This window comes from Aspergillus vadensis, assembly GCF_003184925.1.
Source record: "Aspergillus vadensis CBS 113365 unplaced genomic scaffold BO88scaffold_1, whole genome shotgun sequence".
Classification (NCBI taxonomy): domain Eukaryota; kingdom Fungi; phylum Ascomycota; class Eurotiomycetes; order Eurotiales; family Aspergillaceae; genus Aspergillus; species Aspergillus vadensis.
In genome coordinates, this window is record NW_020292039.1 from 143,348 (window position 1) to 155,206 (window position 11,859).

General features: G+C 53.5%; 2 protein-coding genes across 2 annotated transcripts; both read left to right on the plus strand.

The window, feature by feature from the left end:
- Positions 1-2,899: 2,899 nt before the first annotated feature.
- Positions 2,900-8,596, plus strand: ino80 (chromatin-remodeling ATPase INO80). The gene is made up of 4 exons (XM_025701879.1): positions 2,900-3,613; positions 3,690-4,235; positions 4,295-8,108; positions 8,167-8,596. The coding sequence occupies exons 1-4, from the start codon at positions 3,092-3,094 to the stop codon at positions 8,373-8,375; spliced, it is 5,091 nt and encodes a 1,696-aa protein (XP_025567874.1). The 5' UTR covers positions 2,900-3,091; the 3' UTR covers positions 8,376-8,596.
- Positions 8,597-9,557: 961 nt separating this feature from the next.
- On the plus strand, positions 9,558-11,576 carry hemA (5-aminolevulinic acid synthase HemA; the record flags this gene model as incomplete). The annotated part of the gene is made up of 2 exons (XM_025702605.1): positions 9,558-9,903; positions 9,973-11,576. 2 exons carry the CDS (start codon positions 9,558-9,560, stop codon positions 11,574-11,576), a joined length of 1,950 nt encoding a protein of 649 aa, XP_025567875.1.
- Between the last annotated feature and the right edge of the window lie 283 nt (positions 11,577-11,859).

Consider the following 11,859-nt stretch of genomic DNA (forward strand, 5'->3'; position numbering starts at 1 on the left):
CTCACCCCAAATTCAAGAATGTTCCTTAGCTCCTCTGCGTTACTTTGTGATTAGTTCCTATACCTCGAACTCTTCGTGCTCTGCCGAATCCTGTTCCTGGTTGGTTTCTCCGCAGATGAACTCTCATTACTGCGGCTAGATTGCATGGGATTCGCAGGTCTCAGCCGATCTCGCAGCTTCCCGGTAGTTCAATGGCATCACCAGTCAGTGGTGGTCAGACATGATAAGAAACCAATATCATGATCAGTGGCAGTATCATCGGAGAACTGAATCTGCGGAAGCTTCCAGGCAAAAAGGGCAGATGGAAGGTTGAAAAAGGCCAGTTGTGGATGGTCTGATCGAGTACCTCCGGGGCACCCACCTGACCACGAGCCCATCTTAACCCTTTTCGGAGGTGTTCTTAGCAATTACAAAGAGATCTATAGAGTCTGTTCAATGATTGTCATAGAGCAAACTACCTGATCAGCCGATTCAACATGAATTGGATGCTAGGTTGCTAAGGATCGATGTTTACCCCAGTCTTGGGCATGCTTTACTTGCAGCTTGGGTAAAAGAACTTGTTGCAACGGGGCCATTTATGTACACCCGTTGCAGCGCCGGCTGAGCCCTGAACATTGGTATGGGCATGAGTCGTGCAACTGTTAGCAAATTACCTATCATAGGGAGGCTAGAAGCTTTGATTCAAGGTTCTATAAGTAGTACAAAGGACTACTTTTGCAAGGTTCGTGGCATTTGAAACCATTACCAGGCGGATATTTAGCTATAGAGTAGCATCCATGCCCTTCTACCTAGATTATTTTGGCACCATATCGACATTACTTGGTGGAGAGACCAGTTAACTCCCCTTTACGATTGAGCACCTATTTAACTATTTATTGGGGCAACTCCAGTTCGGACAAGCGTTGCGTTAGTATGTAACCATCAGCCGCAGTCCAACCCGAGAACATCTACTCCGGGGTTGTCATTGGAGATCATTGTGCGTGGCACTAGACTTTGGTGGCGGTAGCTCCGGCAAGATACATGGGGTAGCTCCTCATCACCCCCGGGATAAGGTAATTGCCACGCTCCATGTTCAACCGCCATTTTGAAGCTATCGGCATTCTAGAGAAATTAGAAACATGGAGGTAACATGGATAGCTACTGATGTCGAATTCTGTCAAAAATGCTGAGATGGCCAAGATTTGCGGTCTCACAGCGTGCTTGTTAGTAATTGATGATGTAGTCTTGAACCGAAGTCGCGAGATGCCGGGAACACAATATGGATGGATCCTGGACATGGCAAGACGCCGGCGTAGTTACTCGACTTATCTACGGCTGTAGGTCTACCTAGTCCATGTACGCCGGACAATGTAAGCCGATGCAGGCGCTTCAAATCGTGTCAAAAGCCCCTGGAGGGGCAGCAGCACACGCGACCATCCCTCCCCCTCATGATCAGGTGTACGATGAAGTGTCCTGTTTTGTGAGATTTTGGAGAGCGTGATGGATGATGGGAGAACCGGGGGACAGAGTTGGCGGTAATCTCCATAAAAACCCGAGAGTCCGTCAGTCACAGTCAGTCGCTCTCTCCGTTCCCGATCGAAAGGCGATGATGTCTGGAGACGGTCATTACCTGTATCGAACTAAACAGTTCGGTCATGGAACGGAGCCTCCCCGGTCCAGACGCAGGAGAGATTGAAGGAGATGATGGAGGTAGTGTTATACTTATTTCTCTTTTTTTCAAAGGAATAAGTCAATAAAGGAAAGTATGCAATAGCCGTTGTGTAGATGATTGTTTGTCTTGTAGAGATTAACACCAATATTCGGGGGAATTTCCATGTTCTAGATAGGAGAAGGCTAGGAGAAGGCTGGAAGAAGGCATCGAGCTGCTGCAAACTTCAGCTGTGGTGATCTGGGCAACGGCTAGTGGTCAGTAACATCCGTAACCGTAATACCAATACATACGGACAGGTGCGGGATTGGATGGGGAAAGCAGAAAGAAACGAAAGAAGGAACGAGACAAGATGAGGGAAAATGAGGGAGAAAGTTGGCCCAAAGGGGGGGAAAAGGGAAGCAGCAGCGCAAAAAAAATCAAAAATACTGGAACCATCGCCATCATCCTCTTCATCATTCATCCATCCATCCCAATCCCAATCCCTAGTGAGATTAATCTTCATCTCGAACTTCCATCTTTCTCATCATCATCTATGTATTCTGCCATCTCCTCCCCGGAGCACGACCCCATTCACCACCACCACGTCTAGCTAAGGAAGGAAAGGTATCTCAAACTGAGGTACGATACACTACACTACACTACACTACAACACCAAACCTGAACTGAACTGAGATCATCACCCTCCACTCTTCTTTCCCCTTACCTGCTGCTCACCTCCTCCATCTTTCACATTTACATCCACATCCACATCCACATCCACCTCACACCCTCCCCCCATCTCAATCCCAATCCCAATCTCAATTCTCCATCAATTCATCTTGAGAGTCCCCGTTGCGAACATTGCTGGGTTTCTCAAGTAGTGTTCTCAGCCGGCCCAGGACCATTCCCCGATCGGGTAGCCCATTCACGGCTTGGCTGGGCCTGTGTTTCTTGTCGCATCCTGTCCGGAACGGTTGACCCGTGGAGGGTTTGTTGGCTCGCTCACCACAAGCACTTTGGAGCCCTCCGAAGATTCCTGTCAATCCGGTGAGGCGATCCTCCCTTTTCCACCTCATCCTTCCCTGTCTTTTTCTTCCATCTTCCCCCCATCATCTCCTACCTTCATATCATCGCCATCCTTCCTCCCAATAACCTCCAGCCTTCCTTCTCCACTTCTCCCCATTTAGGCCTCTCAGAATTAATTCCTTCCGCAGATAGCTGGGACCAGCTGCGGCAACCAACCCGACGCGTGATCGCCCCCCATCGAGATCTTCCTGAGATAAATCCTCTCGAAACCCCCTTCGCGCATGGCCAGCCCTCGTTCTTCATAACGGTCCTTGTTCGCCCCGAACACGTTTTCTCCCCTTCCTCCTCCTCCAACCACCCATCGCCTTTGCGGTCCCTGTTGCTGGCACCAACTTCTAACACTCGCCGCCGCGTTCCCCGGCACACGCGGCCACCATGACGGGGGCTCCGCCTTATAATCCTCAATCTCCCACGCAGCAGTCTCGCTATCCGGTTTATTCCCCCCAGACTAAAAGCCGCCCTTACTACGCCAACAATGAGCAATACCAGCAACATCCACCCCAGACGCCTCCTGCCTTCTCGTCCAGGAGCCCTCACTTCTCCCATGCGCCTTCCCCATTGCCAGGCACTCTGCCGCCATTGAACGGCGCCGCGCCGCCGTCATCTCATCCCTCGGAACCGCCGTCGCAATACCAGGCACATTCTTCGGCTGGAAACCCACAGTTTGCTCTCCCGCGGCCCTATCCTGGCTCCGTCTTGTCAGGCAACGGCGCATCTCCCTACGGTCACTCAACACCGTCTCACGCCCATCCCGCTGGTCGGCCCGATAGTCATCCCCAAACCTCACCCAAGAAGGAGACAGATTCCCAGTTTTCCATGGGCACTCACGGTGTTATGGGTTATCCATCCTCCTCTGTGGTGCGCGAGCCACGAGCGTCATCACCCCCCAAGGACGTGGTATGTTATCCCCTTGTTAGTCATGGCCACATTTCCCTACACATTGACTGACGCTGTGATGCTCTGCTACATCTAGAAACCGACGAGGGCAGCAGATCCCATGTCTTTTGCCAGCATTCTCTCCGGTCCGACTGAGGAGCGCGCTCCTCCCCCGAGACAATCTTCTGCAGAGGCTACCCCAACTCCCCTAGCGCCCGCAGCAACAGCCCAACCCAGTCTCAGTCCTCCGCCCGTAGCTTCGGCTGCTCCGTCACAAAAGTCCAAAGACCGGGCACCAGCTCTCACCGCCTCCCTACCGAGACTGGAGAAGAAGCCCACCACGGAGAAACGCCGTCGCAATCCAACGGACATTGAGCAAAAGACAGCCGACTCACGGGCCTCCAATGTGGCCAACGGCGTCTCCGAGACTTCAAAGACGCTCGCTCAGCCTCGTGGTGCCGGATCTCGGCAAGTGATGTCTGAACGGGAGACAGAAGCCCTCAACAAGGCGTTGGCTGATATGGCCGAAGCGGACAAGAGCGATGTGGAAGCCCCTGGTTACGACCGGTTCCGGGAGGAATATCGCGCCAAGGGCAAGAAACGTGCTTTTGCTACTGAACAGGCTGAAATCTTGAGACGCAAGGTAACGCAATGACTTCTATCACATGCAAAATCTGCTGGATTTACTGACACGGCTTCTAGCGCCGCCGAAATGACTTCCTTGTCAAGCTCAGCAAGTCCCTCGAGAAACAAGCAACTGCCGGCATGGACCGATTCCGATATGCAAACGAAGCATCCGTCGTTGCTGAAGTCCAGGCGAAAGAAATTCAGGATGAAAAGGAGCGCAAGAAGGACATGCAACGCAAGCGGCGTCGTGAGAACACGGTGCGCATGGAGATGCAAAAGAAAAAGGAAGCAGAGGCCAAGGCGCACGAAGCTCAGGATTCTGCGGAGAAGGCCAAATTCCTTCGTGAAGCTGAACGGGCGCAAAGGAAGATCAAGACCACCAAGAGAGCTCTCGAGGGGATCACTGCCCCAGAGGAGATCAGCGAGGTCACTCCATTGGCTCCCAATCTCGAAGGCGGCACTACCAGCTCCTTCCACATTGGCCGGGGCTCGCCGTCGAGACGCAAGTCCGGTCGCGGTGGACCGGTCACCCGGCCAAAGAAGTCGAAAGAGCAAAAGCAGGCCGAAAAGGACGCTGCAGAGGCTGCTTATGCCGCTATGGAGAATGACGAACCTCTGCCTATCGCACCTAAGGAGGACCCCCGAAAGGAGTCTCTCAAGAAGGAGGTTAAAGGTGGCCGCTCCAAGGAGCCCACGCCAACACCCTTGTCCGCCTACGAGACTAAAGGCTATAACCAGATTTATGAGCAGATCTGGCGTGACATTGCCCGGAAAGACATTCCCAAAGTCTACCGCATCAAGGCCTTGTCCCTCAGCACGCGTCAGGAGAATCTACGCAAGACAGCTCAGCTGGCTAGCAAGCAATCCCGCAAGTGGCAGGAACGCACAAACAAGAGTATGAAGGATACGCAAGCCCGCGCCAAGCGCACCATGCGTGAGATGATGTCCTTTTGGAAGCGTAACGAACGCGAGGAGCGTGATCTTCGCCGTCTTGCGGAGAAGCAAGAGATTGAGTCTGCTAAGAAGGCGGAAGCAGAACGCGAAGCCAACCGTCAAAGGCGCAAGCTTAACTTCCTCATCTCCCAAACAGAACTGTATTCTCACTTCATTGGCCGAAAAATCAAGGGCGCAGAAGATGCTGCCGGGGACACCGCCGTGGAAACGACGGGTGAGACCGTCCAGCCCGGCAAGGGTCAGGCTCATACTATCGACATGCCCTCCAGTGTTGCTGATGCAGGCACTAAAGTTACGAACTTTGAGGATCTTGACTTTGATGCCGAAGACGAGACCGCCTTGCGGCAGGCCGCCATGGCTAACGCCCAGAATGCTGTTCAGGAAGCGCAGGACCGAGCACGCGCCTTCAACAATCAGGACCAGATGGATGCCTTGGATGAGGGCGAACTGAACTTCCAAAACCCTACAAGTTTGGGAGACATCGAGATCTCGCAGCCCAACATGCTTACCGCTAAGCTCAAGGAGTACCAACTGAAGGGTCTAAACTGGCTAGTCAACTTGTATGAGCAAGGCATCAACGGTATCCTAGCCGACGAGATGGGTCTGGGAAAGACCATCCAATCTATCTCCGTCATGGCTTATCTCGCCGAGGTACACAACATCTGGGGTCCGTTTTTGGTTATTGCGCCCGCTTCAACCCTACACAACTGGCAGCAGGAAATCACCAAGTTCGTGCCGGATATCAAGGTGCTTCCCTACTGGGGTTCTGCCAAGGATCGTAAGATTCTCCGCAAGTTCTGGGACCGCAAGCATATCACCTACACCAAGGAATCGGAGTTCCACGTGCTGGTGACGTCGTATCAGCTCGTCGTGCTTGATGCTCAGTACTTCCAGAAGGTGAAATGGCAGTACATGATTCTGGACGAAGCCCAGGCCATCAAGTCCTCGCAGAGTTCACGATGGAAGAACTTGCTTGGATTCCACTGTCGTAACCGTCTCCTTCTTACCGGTACTCCGATTCAGAACAACATGCAGGAGCTGTGGGCCCTCCTTCACTTTATCATGCCGACATTGTTTGATTCTCATGACGAGTTCAGCGAATGGTTCTCCAAGGATATTGAATCTCATGCTCAGAGTAACACGAAACTCAACGAGGATCAGCTGAGGCGTCTACACATGATCTTGAAACCGTTCATGCTGCGTCGTGTGAAGAAGCACGTCCAGCAGGAGCTTGGAGATAAGGTCGAAAAGGACATTTTCTGTGATCTTACCTATCGCCAGCGGGCCTATTATACTAATCTACGGAACCGCGTCAGCATCATGGATCTTATCGAAAAGGCTGCCGTCGGTGACGAGGCCGATAGTACGACCCTGATGAATTTGGTCATGCAGTTCCGTAAGGTCTGTAACCACCCTGACCTGTTCGAGCGTGCCGAAACAAAGTCTCCCTTCTCTACCGCCTACTTTGCCGAGACGGCGTCGTTTGTTCGGGAAGGCACCAACGTCGATGTCAGGTACTCAACCCGCAATTTGATTGAATACCCCATGCCACGCCTTCTTTGCGGTGCAGGCGGTCGTGTCGACATTGCGGGCGCTGAAAATCCTCACGCCGGGTTCCGTGGACGATACCTGAACCACTTGATGAATATCTTCACCCCGGAGAATATGAAGCAAAGCATTCAGGACGACGGAGCGTTCTCTTTCCTGCGTTTTGTTGATACATCACTTGGTGAAGCGTACGAGCAATCGCACCTCGGAGTCTTCGAGCGAGCAGTCCGTCGTCGGGGTCAGGTTAACAGGTTATCCCGACTTAACGTTGCCTACGATGACGACAAGGAGCTGGCAGAGTCTGCCCTTCCGCATACACTGTTCAACATCGTCGATCGCAATGATAAGCACGCCGTCAATGAAGTTGCCGCAGAGGGAATAATGCGGGACTTGATGACCGTCTCGCAATCTACGTACGAGCGGGAAGGCCTTAACGTCATTGAGCCCTGCGTCAGTCCCGCCGCATCGGCACCTCCGATCTCTGTGGTTTCCTCGAGCCATGTCCCCTCGATTGAGGCAAAGGACACCCTCTTCAATGTCTCCGTTCGACACGCACTGTATAGCCCGCCTTCAAGACAGGTCGATGAACAGATCATCGAGAAGAAGGTGGACCCTACCCCGTACTCGCTTGCCCCCATGCTTCCGGCGCCGATATCCGTCAAGGGCCGTTACACGCACATTGAAGTGCCATCCATGCGCCGGTTTGTCACCGATTCTGGTAAATTGGCTAAGCTGGATGAATTGCTTCGCGAGCTCAAGGCAGGCGGTCACCGTGTACTGCTGTACTTCCAAATGACCCGCATGATCGACCTGATGGAGGAGTACTTGACTTACCGCAATTACAAGTACTGCCGCTTGGATGGAAGCACCAAATTGGAGGATCGCCGTGACACTGTGGCTGATTTCCAACAGCGCCCTGAAATTTTCGTCTTCCTGCTGTCCACTCGTGCTGGTGGTCTGGGTATCAACTTGACTGCGGCCGATACCGTCATCTTCTACGATTCGGATTGGAACCCGACTATTGACTCTCAGGCCATGGACCGCGCTCACCGTCTTGGTCAGACACGGCAGGTTACGGTGTATCGATTGATTACCCGGGGTACCATCGAAGAGCGGATTCGCAAGCGTGCCCTGCAGAAGGAAGAGGTCCAGCGGGTTGTTATCACAGGTGGCGCGGCTGGAGGAGTGGACTTCAACACGCGCAACCGGGAGAGTCGCACGAAAGATATTGCCATGTGGCTGGCCGACGATGAGCAAGCCGAGCTCATTGAGCAGAAGGAGAAGGAGGCTCTGGACCGCGGCGAAGTGTTCGGTGCGGGCAAAGGCGGAAAGAAGGCAGCACAGAAGAGAAAGAAGGACATTACGCTGGATGATATGTACCACGAAGGTATGCCTTTCCCTACGCACTTTACATATAGCTTTGAGATGAATTCTAACTTTCCTAGGCGAGGGTAACTTTGACGATGCCAGTGCCAAACCATCCGGGGCAGCAACTCCTGTGTCGACTGCAGAGAACGTGGGCACGCCCTCGTCCACCCCAGCACCCAAGCGTGGACGTGGACGCGGATCGGGCAAGGGAACGTCCAAGCGCGCCAAGACAACTAAGGAGCGACTGCGTCTCATTGACGGCGATGGAGGCCTGGGTCCCAGCTGATCCGATCAGACATTCGCACTTTCATTCTCTCGTTTTACCCATACGATTTGACGGAATGGCGGCGTTTGGATATCATTCCCTCTTGTCTTTCCTGTTTATGCCCAAGTTTCTAAAGGCTTTCCATCCTTACCATTTTCCTTTTATTTATTTTGCGATTCGAACACCTTTTCTTCATTTCACTTCTTTCCTCGGCTTCGGGCTATGGTATCCGAGGTCATGTATTAACAAGGAGCATTTTGATACACGAGACATTAGGTTAGGGCGGCAGAGTGGTGATGAGCAGACTATTGCGGTAATGTATGAGACAGATGGACATGAGCTTAGTCATTATGAGGCATCCAAAAAGCAGCGGCGAGGAGGGAAGCAGACGACGGATAGACGGATGGATGTGGTATGTTTGTATTGTTCTACATGTGATTGGATTTGGAACTGGGATACATTTTCACTTGATCTTATTTCTGCAAGTTCCTTCTTTCGCTCGGGGTTTGATTATTGATGGCATGTGGTTCTGGGCCTTGAGGGGATGAGTAATCCCGGTGACTGCAGTAGTAGATCGGTCTTCTCCGCACTTTTTTGCCCCCGTGCGCTGTAACGATCGTCCCCAACACGTATTATGTAGTAGTATTTCCTGTACAGAGTACATTGCCCGATTTATCGGATGGCATACGCCAACGAGCATCTCCGCATCCCAACATGCATTGGATAACGCAGAAGACAATGCAGTAAGAGACAGATGTATACTTCACGGAGTAACACCCTGATTACCTGTCCGATCCCAGGGTTTCACCAACTTTCCTGCCGAGCAAAGACCGGGTGGCCTGATGTGCGCCGTGAGTGGCCCGTTCGTCTTACTCAGCAAGCTGTCCCCCATGCCGGCCTGCCGAGCAGCCAATCAGTGGCGTCTCGATCGTCAGCCTCGGCGAGTCATACCTAAAATTACATTCATTACCGGTCATGGAATCCCGTAATCGGGAGGCCAGTAATTTTTCCCCTCCCAAATCTTGAAAGTTCCAGATATCCTGTCTTGTTCTTCTTCCTTTTCCCTTCTTTCTCCTATTCACTACCCTCTTCTTCTCCCCATTCCTCCACATCCACTGCTCCCTGATCGTCAATTAGGGGCTATCTCATTCCTTCGACTTGCACTCTCCATCTCGAATTGTCCGCCCGCTCATTCGAGTCTCCATGGAGTCGCTTCTCCAGCAGTCCCGGGCCATGTGCCCGTTCCTCAAGCGCACTTCCCCGACCACTTTGCGCTCACTGTCGACCGCGACCCGCCCCAGCATCAGCCCTGGCGGTGGCACTATGTCCAACCTCCAGGTCCTGGCTCGTCGCTGCCCAGTGATGAGCAAGGCTCTGGCGGTGCAGAGTGCTCGCCTGGCTCACACCAAGCGGTTCACCTCTTATACTGCCGGTGTGGCGGGCCTGAACCCCAAGCAATTCCGGCCCACTGTCGGCAAAAGAGCGTTGCATTCGACCGCTGGCAATGGCGCTGATGTGACCCCGAATGTCTACAAGGAGTCACAGAGAGGTTAGTACTTCATTTTATTCCTTTCCTACAGTCTCAACGCCAACATCTATGCTAACGGCATTGTTCCAGCTCACCCCGGTCTTTCCGGCGTCACCAAGCAGCAGTTCGAACCGTCCGCCGCTACTGTGCCCGGCCCTCGTCCCCATGCCCCTAACGCCACGCCCTTCGACTACAATGCATTCTACCAGGGCGAGCTTGAGAAGAAACACAAGGACAAATCGTACCGCTACTTCAACAACATCAATCGCCTGGCCAAGGAGTTCCCTCGTGCCCACACCGCTTCTCCTGAAGAGAGGGTGACCGTGTGGTGCTCCAACGACTACCTCGGTATGGGTCGTAACCCCGAGGTGCTGAAATCTATGCACCAGACCTTGGACAACTACGGAGCCGGTGCCGGAGGTACTCGCAACATTTCCGGTCACAACCAGCACGCCGTCGCTCTCGAAGGCACTTTGGCCAAACTCCACAACAAAGAGGCTGCGCTGGTCTTCAGCTCCTGCTTTGTGGCCAACGATGCGACTCTGGCGACTCTGGGCAGTAAGATGCCCGACTGTGTCATCTTGTCCGACAGCCTCAACCACGCCTCCATGATCCAGGGTATCCGTCACTCTGGAGCCAAGAAGATGGTTTTCAAGCACAACGACTTGGTCGATCTGGAAACCAAACTTGCATCTCTTCCTTTGAACGTTCCCAAGATTATCGCATTCGAGTCCGTCTACAGTATGTGCGGCTCCATTGCCCCGATCGAACAGATCTGTGATCTGGCCGACAAGTACGGTGCCATCACCTTCCTCGACGAAGTTCATGCCGTGGGTATGTACGGACCTCACGGTGCGGGAGTGGCTGAGCACCTCGACTACGACATCTACGCTTCTCAGGATACGGCCAACCCTCGTGATACCAAGGGAACCGTCATGGACCGTATCGACATCATCACCGGTACCCTCGGCAAGGCGTATGGTTGCGTTGGTGGCTACATTGCCGGATCAGCGGCCATGGTGGACACCATCCGCTCTCTCGCCCCCGGCTTCATCTTCACAACCTCCCTGCCCCCGGCTACTATGGCTGGAGCAGACACCGCCATCAAATACCAGGCGCAGCACCAGCGCGACCGCGTCCTGCAGCAGTTGCACACCCGCGCAGTTAAGGAATCACTCAAGGAGCTGGACATCCCGGTGATCCCGAACCCGTCTCACATCATCCCTCTTCTCGTTGGTGATGCCGAGGTGGCCAAGCAGGCCTCGGACAAGCTGCTCGAGGAGCACGGTATTTACGTGCAGGCCATCAACTACCCCACCGTGCCTCGTGGCGAAGAGCGTCTTCGCATCACCCCCACCCCCGGCCACGTCAAGGAGCACCGCGACCATCTGGTGCAGGCTCTGCAGACCGTCTGGAACGACCTGGGCATCAAGCGCGCCAGTGACTGGGAGGCCCAAGGTGGCTTCGTTGGCGTGGGCGTCGAGGGTGCCGAGGCCGCCAACCAGCCCATCTGGGAGGACGCGCAGCTGGGCCTGCAGCCTAGCGAGACCGTCGAAGCTGCCGTGACGCGGGAGTTCCAGACTGCCGCTGCCGAGGCGCTCTCCCAGGCCGCTTCCCGCATGCAGACCGCCACTCCGGTGCGCCCTGCCGCTGCCACCGCTGCCTCGATCCCCGTGGGAGTGGCTGCCGCTTAAGCCTATCCGGTTTAGGCTAATAAGGTGGTGGTCTGGATGTTACCGCATCCAGCACAGTTGATCGTTATTATTACTATTCTCCCTCTGCTGGCGGATTAAACCCCAGCATGATCATATGACCAGACTCTGGACATTTGCCTACTATAATATGAAATATGAAGGTGGATAAAGACATATGGAACCGGCCAGTCGTTACCGATGATTTTGGGTTCTAGATCGAATGATCATGTCTATTCCTCATTATGCTGCAACAATCTTCCTAGTATATCGTAGATGTAGTATG